At 48.6% G+C, this 22,996-nt stretch overlaps 1 protein-coding gene and 1 long non-coding RNA gene across 2 annotated transcripts in view; both read right to left on the bottom strand.

The window, feature by feature from the left end:
• The window catches only part of FGF9 (fibroblast growth factor 9), a 32,685-nt gene extending 23,454 nt beyond the window's left edge, over window positions 1-9,231 (bottom strand). Inside the window, exon 1 of the mRNA XM_045454127.1 lies at window positions 8,087-9,231. Coding sequence (XP_045310083.1) covers window positions 8,087-8,363 — 277 coding nt within the window. The 5' untranslated portion in view covers window positions 8,364-9,231. The remainder of the gene's footprint in view (window positions 1-8,086) is intronic.
• Window positions 9,232-19,308: 10,077 nt separating this feature from the next.
• On the bottom strand, window positions 19,309-21,136 carry LOC123585647. Its single transcript, XR_006706360.1, has 2 exons — window positions 20,231-21,136; window positions 19,309-19,792 (listed from the first exon to the last, which is right to left on the bottom strand). It is a non-coding gene; the product is annotated as an uncharacterized LOC123585647 (long non-coding RNA).
• Between the last annotated feature and the right edge of the window lie 1,860 nt (window positions 21,137-22,996).

Genomic DNA, 22,996 nt, shown 5'->3' with positions numbered 1-22,996 from the left:
ACAACTTACTTCTACTTCATAAATACGAAATTAAGTATTTGTGTGTGGGCAGGTATTGGAAAATATTCTATTCAGAGACTGATCTTATGTCCCTTAAAATAAGAGTATGAGGTGTTAACCGAAGACCTGATTGGTTTATATAGAATATTATTCACCTTTTCATTGTATAACTTTATTGAGCTCCACCTGGAAAATTAAAATAGCCTACATGCATCCCAAATATTTCTGCTTAAACGAAGTATTGATTTTTGCTGTACTTATCCAAGCCTCAAAGAACTAGTTAAACAATTAAGATAACATAATATTCTGAGGGGAAAATGCTAACAGCAAAAATGCTCTTGAATGAAAATGGGTATGAAGGACTATATCCCCAAATCAAACCAACATCATGATCTTTTTTCCCCCATCTTTCCCCGTGCTTACCTCACTAAGAATAACAACACCTAAGCTGGGCACCAATCCAGAATTTTATGGCCATACAACAGCAACTTTAATTTCTCTAACTATATTGTTGTTTTAAGATGACTACCCAACCGTATATCTGGGACAATGCTAGTATTTCTTGTGCTTAGCCATTCACTCAATTTTGTTATAAAAGGATATCCTCTGTGTAGACCTTGAGTTAACACATACCAAATATTGAATTCTTGTTTTAAAAATATCTTCAAATATTGAAAAATTCACTTACAGTTGAGAGTTTAGCAAAACACTAAGGATAACAGTGTGCTATAGTCAGTCTCCTGTGACTAATAAAAAAGCACTTATGTGGATTTTGAAACAATTAATTTTGCAACTCTCACAAAATAGACTGTGCTGCAAAATCCAAAGAAGACATGCGCTACATAAATCTCATAAAGCAAAGGGTTCCAAGGTGATACAACAAAGGAGAGATTTCTTGTAAAGGGGGATTCTTAATTCTTTTATAAGCACAAAATGTAACCAATATCGTGTGTCTGCATTTTATAGAATATCTATCTGAACATGCAAAACTATTTATTTTCATAAAATGTGAAGCAGTGCATGGAAAAAGATATAAAGAGAAATTACAAATTACACTTCGGATCTGATCATCTGAGACTCTACGTCAGAAGGTGCGTCCAAAGAAGCTAGTGTACGAGGAGCCTTCCCCACCTCACAGAGCAAACGGAAAGGTCAGTAAGGAAATGCTTCCACGAGATTCCCTTCGCACGAGATGCACTCCCTGATTGACGCCATTCTTTCCTTTCATTGTACTATTTCCAATTCTTACGATTAAAAACTCATCTCAGCTATGGCATTTTACTACTATTGGGAGTCACGTGCATAACCTCTTCTTAGCTACCTGAAAACAACCACAATATAGGTCACAGTGATCCCGAAAGGAGTGTAAGGAATTTGCCAGTGTCCAATTTTCATCATAAAACGAAAGACAGGAAGCATTTTGCCCCCGTTGGGGTCTGATCAATTTGCTACGCCCTATCAATGGGGAAGGCTTTAATCCCAAGACTAAAAGACACTCGCATCTTCTCACAGGGTATGTGAGGATCTCTGTGTTTTCCCTAAACATGAGGCAGCTCTGGGAACGAGTCGTGAATATTCATCATCCTTGCCCGTCAGGCCCAAAAGCAACAGGGTGGGTGGGTGTGATCTTACAAAACCGTTCCACTAGCTTGCCTGCAGAACATCGAGAACACTCTCGATACCGAAAACGACGACAATCAAGATAGCTCGGACACTGGGGCATTTAGTCAGTGGCAGTGGGGCCTTCCACTCAGTGCTCACAACAACCCGAGGCATTACGTTTTAATCTTCAGCTCACAAATGGGGACACTGAGGCGTTAGGATGTTAAATAATTTGCCCCCCGCAATCGGACACCGAAGCCCATATGCTTGTTGATGATGCACATCTTACCACTGTTTTTACCTTTTTTTTTTTTCATGTATCCGTGATTTCTGTACCATATTGATAGAGTCATTCCCTTACTGGTGACTAGAAGTCGTTACCTAGATGAGACTCCACCACAGTGGGCATCTCCTATGTATATAGACTATTTACCCAAAGTGTTTACGTGCGCAAAGTTCAAGTCTGTTAAAGGCCTTACGGACTGAAATTATTATATATTCTGGAAATGAAAGTATTAAGATATCTACCTTCTTTTTCTGGCATCAACAAGATAGCTGTAATTCATTTATACTGACTTATCCAATCAACAAACTATTATTGAGTGACTATTGTACGCCAAGAACTGTGCCGTGTATCGAATAAAGATAAATAAGCCATGGCATAGGCCTATATCCTCCAAGAGCTTACCATCTAGTGGAAGGAGAGACAAATGAGTAAATACAACAACAATGTGGGAAAGGCAGTGAGAAGAAGACGTTTAGGGTGTGGTCGGTGTCCAAGGAAGAGTAGCTCACTCAGGTTTGGGAAGGGAAGTCAGAGGGGTCCTCCGGAAAGAAATAATTCCTGAGACAAGTTTCCGAGGCGGCTCTCGAGGTGAGAACAAACTACCTATGTAGTTACCCCAGGTGGAAAGGATTTGATCATCTCAAACCACCATCCTTGAAAAATAGAGACCTCAAAAGAAAGGCACGGCTTTTTATGAGGTCATCTCAATGATCCAAGGGCAAGCAGAACACCTGAATGCCTGAGTCACAGCATTCCCCCCCCCCCCACCCACCAGAGCACCAACAGCATAAGGTCAGAAAGACCCGGCAATGGGGCAACAAGATCCCCCCCCGCCCACATTGGAATCCTTATCATTCCTGGAACCATCTTGTCCACAGTGAACTCCATAACCTCCACCGAGTCAAGTAATGTCTCTCTGGGCCTGAGACAAGCAAGGGCTTCCAACAATTCTCACTTGAGGGCAGCCCCCACCCCTTTTTTTGCATGAGCGTGTGGCATAGAGGGGTGTTGGATCAATACAACCCAGGAGAAGGCTTCCGTGTAGAAACCCTTAAATGTTTAATGAGCAACAGGAGAGGGAGGGCAAGAAGGGAAGAGCCAGGAAGAGGAGAAAGAAAACAGGAAGCGAGAGAGGGGGAGGGAACGGTGGGATTGTTGCTGAACATCTAAATGTACGCCCTCACACGTGGGCCGCAGGGGGCTGTCCCTTCTCTTAGGCAGGCACAACCAAGGCACCCTCAACTCAGAAGGGCCCCAGTAGTGGGTGGAGGTGGAGTGACATGGGAAGCACAGGGTCAGCGGCTGGTGGCATCTGACTGTTATTCTCTTTCACAGCAGCCAACAGTTCCTTTGAGGATGTGTTCACTGGGCCCAAGGGGGTCTCATGGGGCCTGAGGTCATCTCTGGTCCACAGGAGGCTGGGACAGCTCCCGAGACCACTTTAGGAAAATGACCACACCAGACCTTTGCTCCAGACTTACTAGATATTAGTGGTCAGCCCAGAGCTCTGTTCAAATGGGCCATGAACCCAAAGCTGGCCCGGCTCCCAAAAGCCCGTCTGTATCGGGCCTCATGTCCAAGGCCATAATAAGGCCAGCCATGGCAAGTGGAAGGGCGGGCACATGTTCCACTGTGGCCCGTGTTAAACAACCCTCTGGGCTAAAAGCCCCCAACACTTAACAGAGCTGCATTCTTTAGAGGACAAGAATGTATGCGGACTGTGGAGAGAGGCAAGACAGGAGGCTTTCGAAAATAGATTAGCACCCCTCCCTCCGGAGCTCCCTCCTCACCCAGAGAATCCCACACCCGGGCTGCCAAATCAATCATCTCCAAGCCTGGGACGGAGTAAAGCGGAGTCTGTAGCAATCTGAGCAGATCTCAGAGTTTCCTTAGGAAATGACCAAGTGGGAGTTACAACTCCCAATTTTTCAAGAATCTGAACCAATCCGGAAAATAACACCTTAAACAGGCAGTCTTTCTTAGAGCAGCCCCAGGTCGGATGCGCATCTGGAGGGCTGATGAAGTCTGGCCTTTTGGAGCCAACACTCCAGCCCAAAGGGCACAGCAGCAGAGAAGCACGCCATCTTTCCACGAAGTCAGGGGGTCGGTCCACTCGGGCGTCCTTGTGCCAAATCAAATAGCGGAAAAGGACCAGCGCTCACTTTTTTATTATTCTGCATTACCTTTTCCCCAATCGATTTTCTGCTCACTTTTTTCCCCCGTCTAGCAAGTGCTTTAAAGACAAAAACTATGCATGAAGTGAAACATCCCGCCCCCCCCCCCAGCCTATTACCCAGAGAGATGCAATACCTTGTGCCAGTTCTCCTGGCTCAGCCTTATCTGCATACCACCACCCCCCCAGGAAAACACAAAGGGCTTTCTCAAGGTCCCACCTAAGTTGTCACTGCCGCAGCTCCCGCTGGGACGACGGTAAGATGCCCCCGCCCCCACGTCCCCTGCACTGCTGCTGTGTCACCGCGAAGCCTGCCAGCAGCTGCAGTCACCTGCGGCTGCATGGGGGGGTGGCAAAAATCATTCCTCCGGCCCGTCTCCTGCCGCCAGCTCGTTGCACGCAGAAATGCACCTTATATTTTTCATCGAAGTGTAAAACCACCCCCACCCCCTACCTACAGCTACTCCTTTCTAAAGAATCGGGACAGAAACCGAGGGTCTTGAGGACTGAGTCCCCTGCAGGGAGCTGGGCCGAGGAGAGGGAGGCAGCGGACCGGGAAGGGAGGAGGCCGGCCAGGGCGGCTGCGGCGGGGAGCGAGCGGGAGCGCCAGGTGTGGCGGGCCGCTGCAGCCCCTCCGCCCCCTCCCCGGGCCGCGCGCTCCCCCGCCCTGCCCGCAGGGTCCTAGCGCCGCGGAGCCCAGCCCTGCTTCCGGGCGGGGCTGGGAAGGCAAGGGTAGGAGGCTCCCGGCACTCGCTCGGCGCTGCAGAGGTTGCTAATATTGGGACCTGCCGCAGCGGTAGCGGCGGGAGACCGCGGCACTGCTGTCACCCCGGGGGCCGCTTCTCCCGGCAAGCGGATGAAAGACTTAAATAACCCTCCTGCCTCACCCTCCTTCCCCACCCCCACTGCGCACAGCCACCCACTCGGCTCCATCCAAACGGGGGTGAGTGGCACAGCGGAGCGCCGGGCGCGCCCTTCCCCCCGCGGCCGGCTCCCGGCCGACCCTCGAGCTCGCAGATCCGAGCCCCTTCTCCCCCCGCCCCCCAACGCGGGCCGGGGCTGACCTCCCCTCCTCTCCTCCTCCCCGCACTGCCCCTACCAACCCGGCCAACAGTGCCAAGCGAGTCTAAGGAGTAGAGATGTCACTTCCTTGGCGACACCTTTCTCCAACCTCCAGGATTGGGGGGTGGGGGGTGACGACTTCCAGTTATTTTTTGTTCTATGGTCTCTATTCAGCTGCTGTAGCAGCGGTCCTCGTCCGATGACCCCAGAACTCGCTTTTGGGGTTCTCTCCACCCTCGCGGTCCCCACGATTCAACCCTTGCATCCTCACTCTCCCCGGTGGCAGTTACCAGATTTCTAATGACTCACTCGACTGCGTTTAGCAAACGTCCTACCCTAAAGGTGACTGCATTAAAAAAAGAAAGAAAGAAAAAGAAAAAGGCTATGGGGGGGGGGGGGACGTGGAGGAACCCCAAGTGGAACAGCCCATAATCTGTCCACGCCGGGGCCCAGTCGGGCTGCGCCGGGGTTCCGAGGCGCTCTCGCCAAGGCAGGGCTCGGGTAATTCACACAATGAAGCTACCCTCGCTCCGCATTCGTGCCCCGCCGCGCTCCCCCGGGCCCGGAGGCCAGGGCCCAAGCCGGGGCGCCGAGACTCAGGCCCGCGGGCCGCGAGCTCCGCTCCCGGAACGCCGTTAACAATAGCTCACCGCCCCCTCCACCCGCCTCCGCGGCCCTTTGTCCCCCCCCCCCACCCCCACCCCTTCCCCTGCGGCTCCGGCCGGCAGGCCGGGGTCCTCGACCCACCTCCCAGGCACCGCTGAGCCATCGATTCTCCGAGACCCGGCTGCGTGCTTCAGATGAGGGAGATGGGTCCGAGACGGCACGGGGGAGGCCAGGGGTACGACCTCCAGCCTTATCTCAGTCCCCGCCACCAGCTCTCCCGCCGCGGTGCGCGCCTCCGGCGGTTCCCACACCGCGAACACCCGCGCTGCCCGGGGCGGCGGCTGTCAGCCTCGCTGGACCCACACTCACACACAAAGAGAAAGCGAAGGCACTAAACTTGGGCCAAAAAAAATCTCATTCCCTAAACACTACCAGAAGCGTGTCGGCCCCTGCCCGTCGCCCCCGGACGCAAGGAGTCCCTGCAGCACCGAAGGGCGCACTCCAGCCCGGTAGAAAGGGGGACGGAAACGGAGCGTGTTTAGGACCGCGCGGAGCTGGCCGGGCGGCCGCCGAGAGCGCCGGGGGGCCCGGGCTGCCGACTCGGCACCTGCCGGCCGGGAGCGCGGGAGGACTGGGGCTCCAGCCGCCCCGCGCACCTAGGCCGCCCGCCCACGCCGCCGGCCAACCGCCGGCGCGGTGCAGACGTCCAGCGGGGGGCCGCTGCGGCCGGGCGCACATTCGCTCCCCCACCCACGGTCGCCCACCGTGGCCTGTTGTTCGGGTACCGAGCGCTAGGCACGGTAGCAGCCCTTAAAGTGGCCAGACAGAACAGCACTTTTAGTAAAGTTTAGTCTACGCTTTGCAACAACCAGAGCTGCGTTCACTTCGGGGGGCGGGGGGGGGCAGTTGTATTTCAACTGAATAATTGCAAAGCAAAGAGCTACAGCTTTGCCTTTTCCTTTCTTTTAAGCAGAGAGGGGAGACTGCCAGAAATATTTACACTAGTAGGTTCAGCTTGGGGCTTAGGCTTGGCGGTGAGCAAAAGGAGAAAATCCTGGGCCTCGTCGATCTGGGACCATCCCCATCCCAGGCCTGAGTCGTCCTCACCTTCTGGCATCCTCTACAGCCCTACGAATCTAAACAGATAGTTTAGGCTGCGTTCAACATCTGGCATTAAAGCATGAGAAAGAAAAATCACCACAGGACTTTGTTTTTTACGACCTAGTTTAAGTGTTGTCAGGTGGGTTCACTGAGAAGTTAACTCCTTCCAACAGTCTGGTTGCCCAACTGGAGCTTGCTTGCTTTTTAGTGAGTAAGGAAAACACCCGAGAGTCTCCCCATCGGTATTGTGCTCGCTGACACTGTGCTGCTGGGCTCAGGGTGGCCCCGCAGGCACGTGCGTGCAGGCATTAAAGGGAGCAGAGTCACCAGCACCCGGGTCTGCAGCCCTCAGTGCTGAGTCACAAGTACCCTCCTTGGGAAATGAAATCCTCGGAATGTCCTTTAAAATTAGCTCGCAGCTTTTGCACGCGCGCGCGCGCGCGCGCACACACACACACACACACACACACACACACACACCAGGGAACCACCCAGGAAAGCCACACAGGGCTGCACACTGTACAAATACAGAGCATAGGTAATAACTAGATAGCTGTAAAGACAAACGCCCCCGGTGAGCGTTCGACCCCTTCCCGAGTCATTTTCCCCCAGCGCTCTGCCTCTGCTGCTCTCGGAGTCTAAAATATGACTTTAGTCCTCCCAGCAGAACAATCAGTCAGCAACCTTCGCCTACGGGGTTTTCAGACCCTCGCGGTGGGAATAAACAATACGCTTAATTTACAATTCAAGCAGTGTACTTATTAGAAGAAAAAGAGGGGGAGCAAAAACTTCATTGGGGCACAAGATAATAACCACTGCCTTCGGCAAAATGCATTTTCAAGTTCTCAGTAGTTAATGATTAAAGCTTTAAACTCGCGGAATCAGTCCATTCAAAAGAAACTTCCTAAACCCGATCTTCCCGTGTATCTGATGCAAAAGAACTAGAGACTTGTGTTATATTTATAAATCATGCCCTCCTTTCAAAAAAAAAAAGTGGGGGGGCCTTTCAATGTAGAGTTGCATCAGTGCCAGCAGCGGATCTGCAATTCCGGAGGCTTTTTCTTTTTTCTTTTCTTTTCTTTCTTTCTTTCTCTTTTTTTTTTTTTTTTTTTTTTTTTCTTTTAAGCTGGCAAGACAGAAACAGAGGCAGAGGGAGAGACCCCTTCCTGCATACCCCCGCCCGGCCACCACCTTCTTGGTAGTTATAACCCGAACATGGCATCGCACGGACATTAAAGGGTTAATGGTATACCTACCAAATCGGCTGTGGTCTTTCCTGGTTCCCTGGATAGTACCATTGGGGAAGATTTCTAAGTGAAATCCAGTCCTGCAGTATAGCTGCCTCCGCCTGAGAATCCCCTTTAAATGATCCAGGTCCGTGACTGCGGGTCCCCTGGGAAGCCCCCCTGCTTCGGACTGACCCAGGTGGTCACTTAACAAAACCGGACTGTCCACCGGCAACACGGGCACATTCCCAAATGGTACCGCATCCTGCACACCGAAATAGTTCCCAACTTCACCTAAGGGAGCCATCAGAGGACTCGGCTTTTGGAGCACAGCAATAAACAATAATGACGGTATGAACCCAGAAGATATTAGGCGAGGTATATCCAACTCCCCTCCCTTACTGCAGTTGCGGAGAGAGAAAAAAAAAAAAAAGGTTCTTTTCTTCAATCCATTAAATGCATAAATAAAAGTAATCTGCTGTTTCACTGGCACAGGTTCAAGGTCAAACCACTGATAGTCTAAGAAACCACCACTTTATACTCACACACTGACATATTGATAAACATATCTATGTATCTCTATGGATAGATCCCCAGCTCTTAGCAGGCAGGAAGGTCTTCATCCCATCCGACCGTAATAAGGAAAAAAAATCCGTAGTTTCTCCATTTGGTTTGAGATCGGAATGACCATAGCAACTTAAATGCCTAGGCGTTATTATAAGGATTTTTAAGATGCACGGGCTACGTCAGAATTTACGGATCCCGACTCCAGGAAGGCATGCGCTGTTTTTACTCTAACCGACTCTGCAGACATCAGCATGAATCCTTCAAGGGGAAAAAAAAAAATCTCACGTTGGCGGCGGCGACAAAATCTCCCCTCCCGGTCCCCCCTCTAAAAAAAAAAAAAAAAAAAAAATTATTGTTATTTAAAAAAACAAAAAGCAGAAAAAAACTTTAGGCGTCCAAAGCTAGTATCCAGAATTCTCCAGAGGCTCGGCAGATGTCCATTGGCTTAGAACGGGTGGCGAGCGGCGAGCGAGCGGAGCCGCGACCGGGAGCTCGCGTGCCGCCCTGGCTGCCGCGAACAGGTGTTGCCGCGCCGGCTCGCGGAGCGTTGTAGCCGGGCGGAGCGCTCCTCCTGCGCAGCCCCCGCCGGCGCGCAGAGTGGCGCAGGCAGCGGCATTGGGCTGGGTTTAAGGTAGCGCCGCGGCCGCCCGGGCTCCCCGCGGTCCTAGCGCCCGCCCGCACGGCCCGCGCGGCTCTGCCGCAGGCCCGGCGCAGCGTGCCAGAGCGCGGGACTTCCCGGGAGACGGCCGAGGAGCCCTCGCCGTACAAAGGAGGATGCACCGAGGGAGGCGGGAGGCGGGAGGCGGAAACGCCGCGTCTCCTGCTGAATCGAGGCTGGCAACCTAAAATCTGGCTGGAGACACCGACGGAGGTTCAGACTGCCATCGGGAAACGGGTTTTCGCGTGGACTCTGCAGTGTTGCCTTGCATTATAAAATAAAACTTAGTTGAAAGAGTTGGAGGGAAGTGGGGGGGATTCGGTGAGCTCGAATGGAAAGGGCAGTTTCTCTTTCATTCTTAATGCCAGACACACAGAGGCGCAAACCGTGCTGCAGGTAAGCCGGATGGATGTGGACCCAGCTTCTCTCTCTCCCTGTCTTTTTCCTCTCTGTCTCTCGGTCTCTCTCTCCCTCTCCCTACCCCCCCCCCCGCCCCACACACACACACACAGGCGAGGCAGATGTGCCCACCGTTCTGTTCGGGGCTTTCTGACGGCATCGGTTTCTACACACCCGGCTATGTTTAGGTCCAGCCTGGCAGCCCGGATCCGGGAGACCGCGGTGCAGCCGGCAGCGGGGGCGCCAGAGAACCGCCTCGGCCCCCGAGTTCCACTAGCGCGCGCATCTTCGGAGGGTCGGGGTGGAGGCGAGCGCGCCAGTGGACTCCCTCTTTGCCCCCCAGCCACGCCGTTTAGGGCGAGCCGTGCCGCCCTGGCGGTTGCGGCCCGACCGAGGAGTTCCGGGGTCTCCCCCACGGTCGGAAGCCAGCCGCGGAGTCGGGGGAGCGCGCGGGAGGCGCGTGGGGGGCGCCCTGGGGCCCGCAGCCGCTCCTTCCTGCCCTGCCTCGCGGGGCCCCAAGCGCAAGCCCGAGCCCCGGAGCCCGGGCTCGGCTTCCTGCCCGCGGCCAGCGGCCTCCGCGCCCGGCCACGGGCCGGGACAAAGAAAGAAATCGCCACCCCGGGCCTCGGGGGGCCCCGCCGAGCCAGGCCGGCCCCGGAGCCCGGCGGCGGCGCGCTCGGAGCCCGGGACAGCCGGCCGGCGCCGGGACCCCCCGCGCCGCCCCCCGCCCCCCGCGCGCGCACACCTTCGCCCCGCAGTCCGCCCGCCGGCCCCTCGCCCCGCCGCTCCTCTTTGTTCACATTGTCTCAGAAACGGCCCGGCTCTCGGGTCAAGATGGTGAAAGTTGCCGGGACTTGAGCACGGCTCTAGTCCGCGGGACGTGCGAGTGAGGCGCGGGTGGGAGCGGAGACTGGACCCCTGCGCCGGGAAAGGGAGGCAGCCTCTTTATGGGGGCGCGGGGTTGGGAGCGGTGGGGGGGGGGGGGATCCGCCCCAGGAGTCGGCGAGAGGCCGGAGGTGAGGCCCTGGGGCTGGCCCTGCTCGGGACGAGAGGGTTTCGCCGGAAGATGAGAGGGAGTCGTGAATTGGCAGATTTCTCGGGTGCGGGAGGTGCCGGCGACCCGGAGCGACCTTCGGCCGCCCCCGGGGCGGAAGGCGTGCTCCGGCCCGGCCCCGGCGGAGAGGAGGGCGAGGAGCGAGGGGGTCCTCCCTCCTGGCCATTCCCACACCCCTTTGCCGCAGTCCCAGGTCATTGGGTGTCCGCGGGCTGACTCCGTGCGTCGTGCTTACGTGTTTAGGAAGCACCAGAGCCCTGCCCCGCGGCATTGACGGCGGTCACGTCGACGGTGGGCTTTCACGGTAACTGCTCGAGAAGCCGGGGAGGAAGTGTCACTTCTCATAAACCACCCGAGTGGCCGGCATCCAGCACGGAGGCAGCCAGCAGCGCCGGCTCACGCGGGGCCGTCCCTGGGCCGCGCGGGCCCCGTGTGCCGGGTGGGTTACTTTGCCAGCAGAAGCTGATGAAGGGAGACGGGCGGGCGGGGGCGGGGGCAGAGGGGGCCAGACGCTCGGTGAGGGAAGCCATGCGCAGCACGTGGACGCTTCCACTGAAGACCGGCCTGGGACAGTTTCCGCCAGCTGTCCCCGACCGCATTCTTTCGGTCCGAGTTTAGATGGCGAGCCAATGAGCAAAGACCATTTCCGCTTCCGAATCCTGCAGCCTCGTGACTGTCACTTTAAAAAGGATGCGGCGGTGGGAGCCGGGGCTGAGTAGCTGACGGAGCGCTTCCCCGCGGAGGAGCGGCGTGCCGCCGGCGTCGCTCTGCGACTGCAGCGGACGAGCCCACACTTCATCTGCACACCGAACTCGAGCCGCAGGAAGCCTCCGCCCCTTCCTTGCGCCGTCAGCGTGCGGGTCAAGGTGCCTTCCCCTCTGTTTGGTCCTGCTTTCCTATTGCAGTTAAGGCGATCATCTCTTTCCTTCCGTGGGTCGCGTCCCATTTTCGCCAGAACCCACTCCACCGGCCGTGTCTGGCCGACTTCCTCACGATTCCCCTCCAGCTGCGCCATGGCCATGAGCTCCTGGGTCCACGCCTGTGTGCGTAGGTTTTATAAGTATTTTTCAACTGGTACATAGATGCCAAACTCCAAGAGGAATGAGGCCTTGCTTTCCACACACGTGGTGTAATTGGCTTAATAACACCTGCCTTGGAAGACTGTTGTTAGGAATAAAAGGAAAAATGCATATAAAACAGGCAGCAAACAATAGACACTTAAGAGCTATCATTAGGCTAGGCCTAATGTCCTTCCCCCCACATTTCTGCCCATGACATACGCAGCAAATACTATTATTGATTCCCACCGCAGTGCTCTCTCAGGCTGTCTCTTCTCTGAATATTTTAATCCCTCTGGTTTTCTCTTCACCAGTCTCTTCTGCTGATCATTTAGTGCTTAGACCCCGATGGGAATAAATGATGAGGTAAGTGAAGAGAGCCATGAAGAGAAATGAGCGCTAAGATAGGGGGCAGCAGATCTGGAAACAGCTTGCCCGACCCTCCCTGCCCCACCGAGATCTGCTCCGCGTGATTGCTGATACCCCTTTCACGGGCCCGGGGTGAGTTTATGACACATGGATGTAAACAGTGGCCTGTAAGGTAATAATAAAGTCCCTCCAAATTTCAGGTGACCGCTGGAAAGAGCGCTCTGCCCACCTCTACTGCTCTCTTCATTAACTCATGTCCCCTCCTCCTGACTTCCTTGGACCCCCAAACGCACATCACCATGGAATACTTTCATTCCTTTCCTACAATAAAGGTGTAACTGGGCCTCCACCCTCCCATCTCCATTTCCCCCACTCCCCCCACCTCCTCTACAGCCCTTTAGTCAAGGGCTCTGGTTTGGAAATTGTGAGGAGTGTGGAGTGGAGAGGAGTGTTTGGGAAGGTTGAAGTCAGTTCCTATTCTGACCCTCGTGGACTACAGGTAAGCTTCAATGGTAAGAGGACAGAACTATTGGAGCCACCATTTATTGGCTGCTTGCTGGGTTCCACACTACTAAGCGCTTTTGTGTTTTACCCTTTTAACTTTCAAAATCGCCATATGAGATAGGTGCTCTTATCCCATTTTACACATGAAAAAACGGACTTCTAAAGATTAAGTAACATGCCGATTGCCACAGTGCTAACAAGTGATGGTGCCAAGTATATGACCCTCTAGTATAATAAGCATATACGAGCATATACTATATGCATACTATACTGTGCATATAATAAGCATATACTAGCATAGACATATATGCACATATATACATATATTATACATTTTTATAAATGGCATGTTTGCATTAAATAAATATAAATATAAAAAAGAAATTTACACAGAAGTAAATTGCTTATATGTATACAAGAACAACTAGTTAAAAGACATAATGAAGGAGTAAAGGCCGTAGTTACAATACGGGGGAAACAAGAAGGATAAATTTCCAGGAATGCAATTAACAAAAATGTGCAAGGTCTACATGAAGAAACACATTTAAAGCTCTCTAGGGACACAAAAGAAGAACTAAACAAATAGAAAGGCATGTAGCTTTCTCAGATTGAAAAAACTCAATTTCATAAATACATAATCATTCCTAAATTAATCTAAAAACTTAACATGAACACAAAAAAAACCAATATGTTTTTTAATTAGAAACTCGGATGCTAAAGTTAATATAGATTCATTCATTTTAAGTTGACCAAAAAAATGTTTGAAATTGACAAGAAAAATGAGAAGGTAACTAGCCATACAATATTTTTAAATATTTTAAAGCTATAACACTCAAAACAGAGTAGTGTTGTCATATAGATAAAGCAATGACACCGAATAGAAATCACAGAAATAGACCTGAATACATAGTATAATTTAATACATGATAAGCAATCAGGGGAGGTGGGGAATGAACTATTGAGCAAATGGTTTTGAAACAACTGAATAGACAGCTGGGAAAAAATAAGTAATATCTATTCCTCACACTTTATGTGAGGATAAAACCTAAATGGAGCAAATATTAAAATATTAAAAAATAAAACCATAACAAATAGTAAAAGAAACAATGGAAGAATTCCTTTATAATCTCAGGAGTGAAGTTCTTACTAATTGTATCACAGAATCCAAATGCCCGAAAGGGAATAATGACAAATTCTACCACAGACAAAACATTGTTTAACTGCATGGAGGGAAAACACAAATTCAGAAGATAAATGGCAAAATGGAAAAAATGTCCATCTCATATCAAGATAAAGAACTCATTTCCCTAATATATAAAGAGCTCCTATAAATCAATAAGAAAAATATGACTTCTGTTTTCTAGTCTGACATGTAAAGACGGGGAAGCCATCATTCCCTCCAGCCCCCTCTAGACCTCACTGTGGGGAAAAGGAAATACCCAGTTTGGGATTCCTAAAAGACTGAGACCTAGTCATAGGACTAGAGAACACTTCCCCTGCCTCTACATCTTTCCACGACATCCAGAGGGCTCCAGCATAATACAGGGATTATTAGAGCTACAAGAACGGCAAGACTCAGACCTTATTTAGGAAGCCTCCCAGATAAAACAAGGGAGATGAAAAAGACACCGGAAGAAATTTTAGTCCCTGACCCCACAGCAACTGCAAACAGTAAAAACAGCCTAACTCTTGGCCAGATAAATATAAAATCTCACACAAAAGGCTTGTCTACCTAAGTAATTTTTACCCAATACATCATATCCAGCTTTACACAAAAAGGTTAAAAGGTTAAAAAAAAAAAAAAAAAGCACAGTGTACAAAGTAAGAGTTAGAAGTTTTGGAATTATCACACCAGGAATTTGAATTAACCATCACAGGGGCACCTGGTGGTTCAGTCAGTTAAGCGTCCGTCCTTGGCTCAAGTCATGATCTTCACAGGTTCGTGGGTTTGAGCCCCACACTGGCCTCTGTGCTGACAGCTCAGAGCCTGGAGCCTGCTTTGGGTTCTGTGTCTCCCTCTCCCTCTGCCCCTCCCTCGCTTGTGCTCTGTCTCTCACAAATAAACGTTACAAATTTTTTTGAAAAAAACATCATTAATAGGTTAAGGTCTCTAATGGAAAAAGTGGATAACATGCAAGAACCAATAGGTGATGAAAGCAGAAAAGAGAAAGGTAAAGGGAAGAATCTACGGGCAGTGCGAGAAATCCGAAACACTGCAACACAAATGAAGAAGGCCTTTGATGGGTTCAGCAGGGCACTGAACACAGTCAAGGAAGGAACCAGTGAGCTCGGAATACATGTCAATAGCAACTCCTCAAATTGAAACGTGGAGATAAAAGAAAGAAAACAATGGAACAGAATATCCAGGAACTGTGGGAAAACGACAAAGGAAGTATCACACATGTAATTGGAATACTAGAAGGAGAAAAAAGAGAGAAACACAGAAGAAATATTTGAAGAGATAACATTTAAGAAATTTCCAAACTTAATGACAGACTCTAAGCCACAGATCTAAGAAGGTCAGAGAACAGTAAGTAGGACAAACCCAAAAAAATGTACAGTGTACCTCATGCTCAACATATATCCATGTCTACAGTGTAGACAAAGACAAAGAGAAAATCTTGAAAAAGACTAGAGGGAGGGCGGGGAATCCTCCCTATAGAGGAACAAAGAAAAGAATCACATTGGACTTTTCTTCAGAAACCATGCAAGCAAGAGGAGAGTGGAATGACATATTTAAAATGTTGGGGGGACAAAAGAAAAATACTAACGATAGAATAGTTTACAGAAAATACAAATGGCTCTTAAACATTAGTAAATAGTTTCAATTCCATTTATAATAAAAGAAATGTAAAATAAAACTGCAGATATACCATTTTTGCTATAATTTGACAACTATTTAAAAAATAATATAAAATACTGTGTTAAGAGTTTGGGGAATTCAGATGCTCTCATATATCACTGTGGAGATGAAGTTGTCACAGCTTTGAGGAAGGGCACTTTTGATAATATCTACTTATATATCACAACTGCACAGATCCTTTGACTCAATCTCTCTTCTGGAAATTTATGTTCAGTATCTATATACACATGTACAAAATCCTGTGTGCAAAAGATTCCTCACTGTAGCACTCTTTGTAGTCGCAAAAGACTGGAAACAGTTCATGTGTCCATCAGGGACAGGTTATGGGGCATCTGGGTGTCTCAGTCAGTTGGGTGTCTGATTCTTGGTTTTGGCTCAGGTCATGATCTCAGGGTACGTGAGACTGAGCCCCACGTGGGGCTCTGTGCCACTCTCTCCCCGACTCATAAGCATGCGTGCACGCTCTCTCTCTCAAAATAAATAAAGTTTAAAAAATGAATGACTGGTTACACGAATTAAAATAATTCCATAGGGGCGCTTGGGTGGCTCAGTCGGTTGAGCGTCCGACTTTGGCTCAGGTCATGATCTCGCAGTCTGTGAGTTCGAGCCCCGCGTCGGGTTCTGTGCTGACAGCTCAGAGCCTGGAGCCTGCTTCAGATTCTGTGTCTCCCTCTCTTTCTGCCCTTCCCCTGCTCATGCTCTGTCTCTGTCTCTGTCTCTGTCAAAAATAAATAAACATCAAAAAAAATTTTTTTTTAAATAATTCCATAAAATAGAATCTCAAGCAGCTTGGTAAAGGAAAAAAAAAAAAAAATAGGGAAGGTTTTTGTATGCTACCATGGACTAAACTCCAAAGAATACTGTTGAAGAGAAAAATACAGTCCAGAACAGTATATGTGTCATGGCATCATTTATGTCCTAAAGGAAAACCTTTATATTAATACGTATAAATAATATCTCTAGAAATATATATAAGAAACAAAGACAATAGCTTTGCTTGTCTGCTGAAAATCATATACCTAGGGGACAATGAATAGGAGGGAGAATTTTCACTGCATACACTGTCTTACCATCTTGAACCACACGAATGTAACGTTTCTTTACAAAAACATAAGCACGGCTTAACTTTTTTACGTAATTACATATTCCTCTTTGGAAGGAATGGAAGTACAGCACCTGGTCTTGGGAGGAGCTGCAGAAAATGTGATCAGGGAAGACTTTTCTGCACACGACCCAGGTTCGTGAAATAACACATCTCTGAAAATGTAACAGAGTCAATCTCCAGATGCTGCTCCTTTCCGTCTCTTTCAGGATAATTCTTGTGTGTCCTTAGCAGTGTTCAGCATTTTCCCGGTTCCTTTTACCTTTCTGCCTCTCCTGATTTCTCCTATCATAAAATGTGACCGGCAAAGTCCTAGGACTTTCTTCACTTGTAACTGTCCCAATATTAGATCACATTGCCGGTTCAAAATTGTCCCACCTTCCACTCCGAGTTCATTCTCACGGCCTGCAAAGCTGCCCAACTTCCTACCGTAACCTCCCCTCCTCGTTTGCCTCTCCATTCCCATGCCTCTCCACTTTCCTTTTGGTCACTCCAGCATAACTCAGTTTAACTCTTTTTCTTGCCTCTTTCTCTACTTCCCCCCACCCCCACTTTTAGAATATGGATGGGGTATAAGTCACAACAGCAACAATAATATTTATCACTCAATACACGCCAAGAATTTCACTTGCCCTATTTCATTTAAAACTTCATTACACTACAAATTAGACATTATTACCTCTGCTTGTTAGGGTTGAAGAAACTAAGGCTTAGAGGGGTTAAGACACTTGACTGAAGTCACACAGCTGAACAGCGATGAAGCAGGATCCTAACACGGACCTTCCAACGCAAAAGTCTGCGTTCTCCACTCCTAATTCTTTGCAGTTTAAGATTAATTTGTAACCAGATTCCCACTGAGTTATCTGTCTATATTCTCTTCTCCATTTTTTTCCTAACTCTGCCTTTGGTTATCATTAATAAGAATGCTAAATTTAACAGAACATCTATCTACTTCGTTTCTTATAGTTTGATGCTTTTTAATTGCCAAGTTTCTAATATTTAATAAGTACCTAAAAACTTAAGACATAGGAAGAACAGAAAAAGTATAAAATATAAGTTACATAAGTATAAAAATATAAAATAAAAGTATAAAATATAAGATAAATATAAGAAGCATAAAATAATATCAGAGGTGTGACTGACATTTCTGGAAGTCATATATCAAATGAGGTAAAGGATGAGTGAAAAAGAAGAGGCATCTCATTCCAATTATCTACCTACTAACGTAAACGTCATACTTTTATTAAAGAGTTGCTTTTCTGGGGCGCCTGGGTGGCTCAGTCAGTTAAGAAGCTGACTCTTGGTTTCAGCTCAGTTCATGATCTCACAGTTTCATGAGTTTGAGCCCCAAGTCTGACTCTGTGCTCAGAGCCTGTTTGGGATTCTCTCTCTCTCTCCCTCTCTCTGCTCCTCCCTCACTCGCTCTGTCTCCCTCAAAATAAATAAACTTAAAAAAAACTGACTTAAAAATACATAAATAGTTGCTTTTCCATTTACATCAAAATCTCTTCAGAGTGGGAGAAAACATCTAGAAAATGTTTACTTTTGTACAGCCTATATTAATTTATATCCATGCATGTCTAGATATTATTGATTGTATGGCAGATATTTAGAAATATGTAAGTTCCTGCTGATGCTATATTCCACTAGAGAGCGTGTCCCTTTTCTTCTTAGATATGAGTGGCTGATCATGTGAATCCAATCAATAATTGAACTGGGCTGGGGCTGGGTGGCAGTTTTAGTAAGACTCTACAGATCTTTGGTTCACCCAGTTCCTTGAGTATAGCCCTCCCTACTTCTGATGGAGAGCCCAGGGGGTGTCTGTTTCCTCAACTCTAGAAGAGTTCAGACATTTTCAAACCAACTTTCCAGGTTCCTCACCCTTACAAAGCTTCAAAATCTGGCAAAAGTCTTTTTTTTTAATGTTTATTTGGGGGGGGGGGGTGCAGAGAGAGAGGGAAACACTGAATCGGAAACAGGCTCCAGGCTCCAGGCTCCGAGCTGTCAACACAGAGCCCGAAGTGGGGCCCCAACTCACGAACCGTGAGATCATGACCTGAGCTGAAGTCCGACGCTTAACCCAGGAATCCCAAAATCTGGCAAACGCCTTAAGGCCAGGAAGAAACGGCCATGTGCTTGAAGCGGGCCGATCCCCCAGAGGCATCTTGCTTTTTAAGAACATAAGCCTGTGGGAGGTTTCATTTGCCCCTTAGAAACTTTCAGCTTCACTTCCCCGCATCCTATGAACCCTGAGAACTCAGCAAACGTCACTTCCCCGCATCCTATGAACCCTGAGAACTCAGCAAACGTCTTGTGGAGAAAACCAGCTTTGAGGGTGAAGCCCCTCAAGTTTGTAATATTTTCACACTAGGCCCCCAGTTGGTTAGAGCTTTGTTGGTTTCTCTTACCTTTACAAGGACCCTCTGCCCGAGCCATGCCTGATCCTCAACCTGTGCCCAGAATCAATAAATGTCACCAGGGCCAAAAACATCTGTGGGTCTGCAGCTTACCTGCAAACAATTTCTCTCTCTCTGTGATCTTAGTTCATCTACTACTCATTTCTTCCACAACTCAGGGGCGCCTTTCCGGATCTCATTTTTGTAATTTCTCTAGTTTTTCCTAGTTGTTACAGTAGAGTTACTGGCCGGCCTCAGCTAACTGCACAGTATCCACAAGTAGAAGTTTCACATTTTATGTCTGAAGATGACAGGATTATTACGATAAGGATTCTACCTTATATGTCATGATGTTTTGTAGTTTTCGAGGGTGTGACACATCCACTATCCCAACGTTTACCAGGTCCGTGGCATAGGGTAAACTAGGATACCCGACTCGGCGGGACATCTCTGAAGCCACACCCCTTGGGCACAACCGCCCACGGGCAAGGGAGGAGGGTTCTCCTCCGTTCTTCTGAGGCCTGGCTTGTCCGCAGTCCCTCTGTATGAAGGACATGAAAACAAATGGGAGCTTATTTGCCAGGCTAACACAGCATAGTCTCCAACAACTGACTCACGCTTGTTAGTCTCCGCTTACAAGAATGCTTGAATGCACGCAGATTCAGGCTGATTTCAGGTTATTGGTGAATCACCTGAGATCTTCATAAAGGCGGGTTTACAGCACTTATGAAACATTCACCTCAGACAGCATTTTTCCACCGGGTTACTGATTGGAAGAAATGCAAAATCAAAACAAAAAACAAAAAACACACAAACAAATACAAAACAGAGAGGGGGACAAACCATAAGAGACTCTTAAATACAGAGAACAAACTGAGGGGTTGCTGGAGGGGAGGTGGGTGGGGGGCCGGGCTAAAAGGGTGGTGGGCACTAAGGAGGACACGTGTTGGGATGAGCACTGGGTGTCGTGTGTAAGAGATGAATCACCGGGTTCTACTCCTGAAGCCAAGACTACACTGTATGTTAACTAACTTGAATTTAAATAAATTAATTTAAAAAATAATAGTAACATCCCAAAATTTTCTAAGGAGACACACACACACACACACACACACACACACACACACACACAGCAGTAAAACTGTACCCTTTATGAACCTCCCGGCACATTAATTTCATGAATTATGCTGGTATGTAAACTTACCTCTAGAGAACCATGCTGGCTTCTCGATATTACAGAGCTGGGAGGATAGGTTTATCCTTACTATCTCTCTAGACAGGTTTCCCAAGCTGACCTTTCAAAGAAGTGGAATGTACACCATCTTTAAGTACCTTCTAGATAGCTTCTGCAATTCGACAAAGCCCCTGTCGCTGTGGCAGAGTAGCTGCTATTAAGCTGAGCTGGTCTCTGGCGTGGTAGCCGGCGACACTTACGTGGTATTCTCTGAAGGAGATTCAGGAAGTCCCTATGGTCAGAAATCCTCTCCCAGCATCAGTGCAATTCTTTCAGAAATCGGAGAGGGGAGGAGAGCAAGTCTTAGTCATAAACTGGTCAAACCCAGAAGAAGCGCAGTTAATATCAGCTTGTGTGCGAGACTCAAGAATAGTTACATAGCGTGGGTTCAAAGACAACTCAAAACTAGAGCCACGCTCAGCACACGACATCACCACAGACAGTTAATGCTGGGGGGGGGGGGCATTATCATTTGCAGTACACGTGAGCTCCTTGAGGGCAAAGGAAGTCAAGTCATGTTTTCGTGCTCTAATGTGATCACATGCGATTTTAATCAGCCATATCTGGGAATTGCTTGTTTATTTTTTTTCATGTAATATATTTAACGTAAGGGAATTGTTTATTCTAATGTGGCACGATTTGCTTCAGTACACGGCAAAACAGCAGAAGTTCCTTAGTATTTCTGAGTATACCCCCAACGGAGAGAATGCTGTAGTCGGAGTTACTTCTTCATGTGAAAAAGAGATTCAGCTCGCTGTGCTCATTCTTAATCTCTGAGCATTTCTTTAATCGTAGCTGAATTGTACTTATTTGTGCACTCAGTTATTCATTTTACTTTGCGCCCTTCCGATGGAGTTGGATGATGATGTGGCACTTTTGTCTGTCCATCTTTTTTTTTTTAACTTTTTTTTTTTTAACGTTTTATTTATTTTTGAGACAGAGAGAGACAGAGCATGAACGGGGGAGGGGCAGAGAGAGAGGGAGACACAGAATCGGAAGCAGGCTCCAGGCTCTGAGCCATCAGCCCAGAGCCCGACGCGGGGCTCGAACTCACGGACCGCGAGATCGTGACCTGGCTGAAGTCGGACGCTTAACCGACCGAGCCACCCAGGCGCCCCAATGTCTGTCCATCTTAAGTACGTATCCGATTACGTGCATTTCGGGTGGGATGGTTACCAGCGACTAACCCAAAGCCTAAAACCGTGGCTCTCCAGAGTTCACTTTTCCTCAGTAAACATCATTGGGATGTGACCTAAATTTGAAAACAGAAATTGAAGTAAAACAAGAATGAATCGTCACGCCCCTAAAGAAAAAAGGCGCGCTTCACTTTGTCAAGTTGCGGGAAAATACTGACACCATACGATACAATATGGAACGAGCCATTGGGCCTTTGCACGTTCTTTCTCACAGAACAAGATGAACAGGAGAGCTCTCTCAACCCATCAATCCCGTTAGCCACGAAAGAGAAGATGGCCTAAAACAAGCAAAACAAGACTGCGTGGCAAAGGAGAAAGAGCGTATTTTTCAGAAGGCCATCGGGCAGACTGGACAAGCTCTTCAGGGACTCCCAGGCCAGTTTCCTCATCTGTAGGCCGGGGATGAAAAGACTTGCCGTATGCTTGTTTGCAGGATAAAAAGAAAGCCCGTGGAAAAGGTCGTGCATCTGAAAGGGCCCCACAAAGTTACATCTTATTAATGAGCGCTAATCGATTTTGCTTTTTTCAACAGAAAACTAAATAAACAAAGAGAAAATGAGATTTATAAAGATTAAGTCGTATCAAGAGAGGAAGCTGGGAGAAATTTTAAACACAGCGTGACTGCCTCTGCACAAAAACATTTGCACGGGGTGGGGGTTCAGGAGGAGAGGAGCCTCCAGGAAATTCACCAAAAGCTGACACGAGTCATGTTCTGATTGCAAACGTGAGTGTGTGTGCCTTCCGTTTCCCACATTTTCAACAGTGTGTTTATGTGACTTATATGAGAATACTTTTTTTTTTGGAAGCCAGACGATGCCTTTTTCATAGAAATTACCCACTTCCCAGCAAAGACATTTAAAATGTCGTTTTAGATGCTCCAGAGGTGTTTGTAGCAATTGCTAATATGACGGGCTTCATTCAACTTATCATTTATTGAGCACCACGTGCCAGACTCCAGAAGGAGACAGAATAAATGAGATAGAGGCCTGTCTTCCTTGTGTCCCTTGATAATAAACAGTGGTTGTTCTTCTGTTGTAAGTCAGCTTGAGCATTAAGGCTTAAGAGGAAACAGAGGAGGGAGCGAGAGAGGGAGGGGAAGGGAGAGATACACATTCCAACAACTGTGAGGGCCGGCAAGGCGAGTTCAAAACCTGTGGGGCAGGCCTGCAAGCCAGAAACTCGGGAGCAAAAGCTGAAGCTGCTGTGGACAGGCAAAAGGTTTCCCACCCCAGGGAAACGTCAGTTAATGTTGTCAAAGGCTTTCAACTGATTGGCGCAGGCCCACCCATATTATTCGGGATAATCTTTACTTAGAGTCAGCTGATTATACATGTTAGCCACGTGTATGAAATACCTCAGAGCAACACCTAGATAAGCGTTTGATTAAATAACTGGGAACTATAGCCTCGCCAACTGGACGCATCAAACCGACCCTCAGAGCCTCTCAATATTCTCTCCCGCCTCTGCTGATTTAGTTAACGCGACTACTTTCTCAGCTCATTTCAGACCTCACCGAACACAGAACTCTTAGGAACCAGTG

The sequence above is a fragment of the Leopardus geoffroyi genome, chromosome A1 (genome assembly GCF_018350155.1).
Source record: "Leopardus geoffroyi isolate Oge1 chromosome A1, O.geoffroyi_Oge1_pat1.0, whole genome shotgun sequence".
NCBI lineage: Eukaryota > Metazoa > Chordata > Mammalia > Carnivora > Felidae > Leopardus > Leopardus geoffroyi.
The sequence above is the reverse complement of the archived record's forward strand: the minus strand, read 5'-3'. Positions and strand labels throughout refer to the sequence as shown.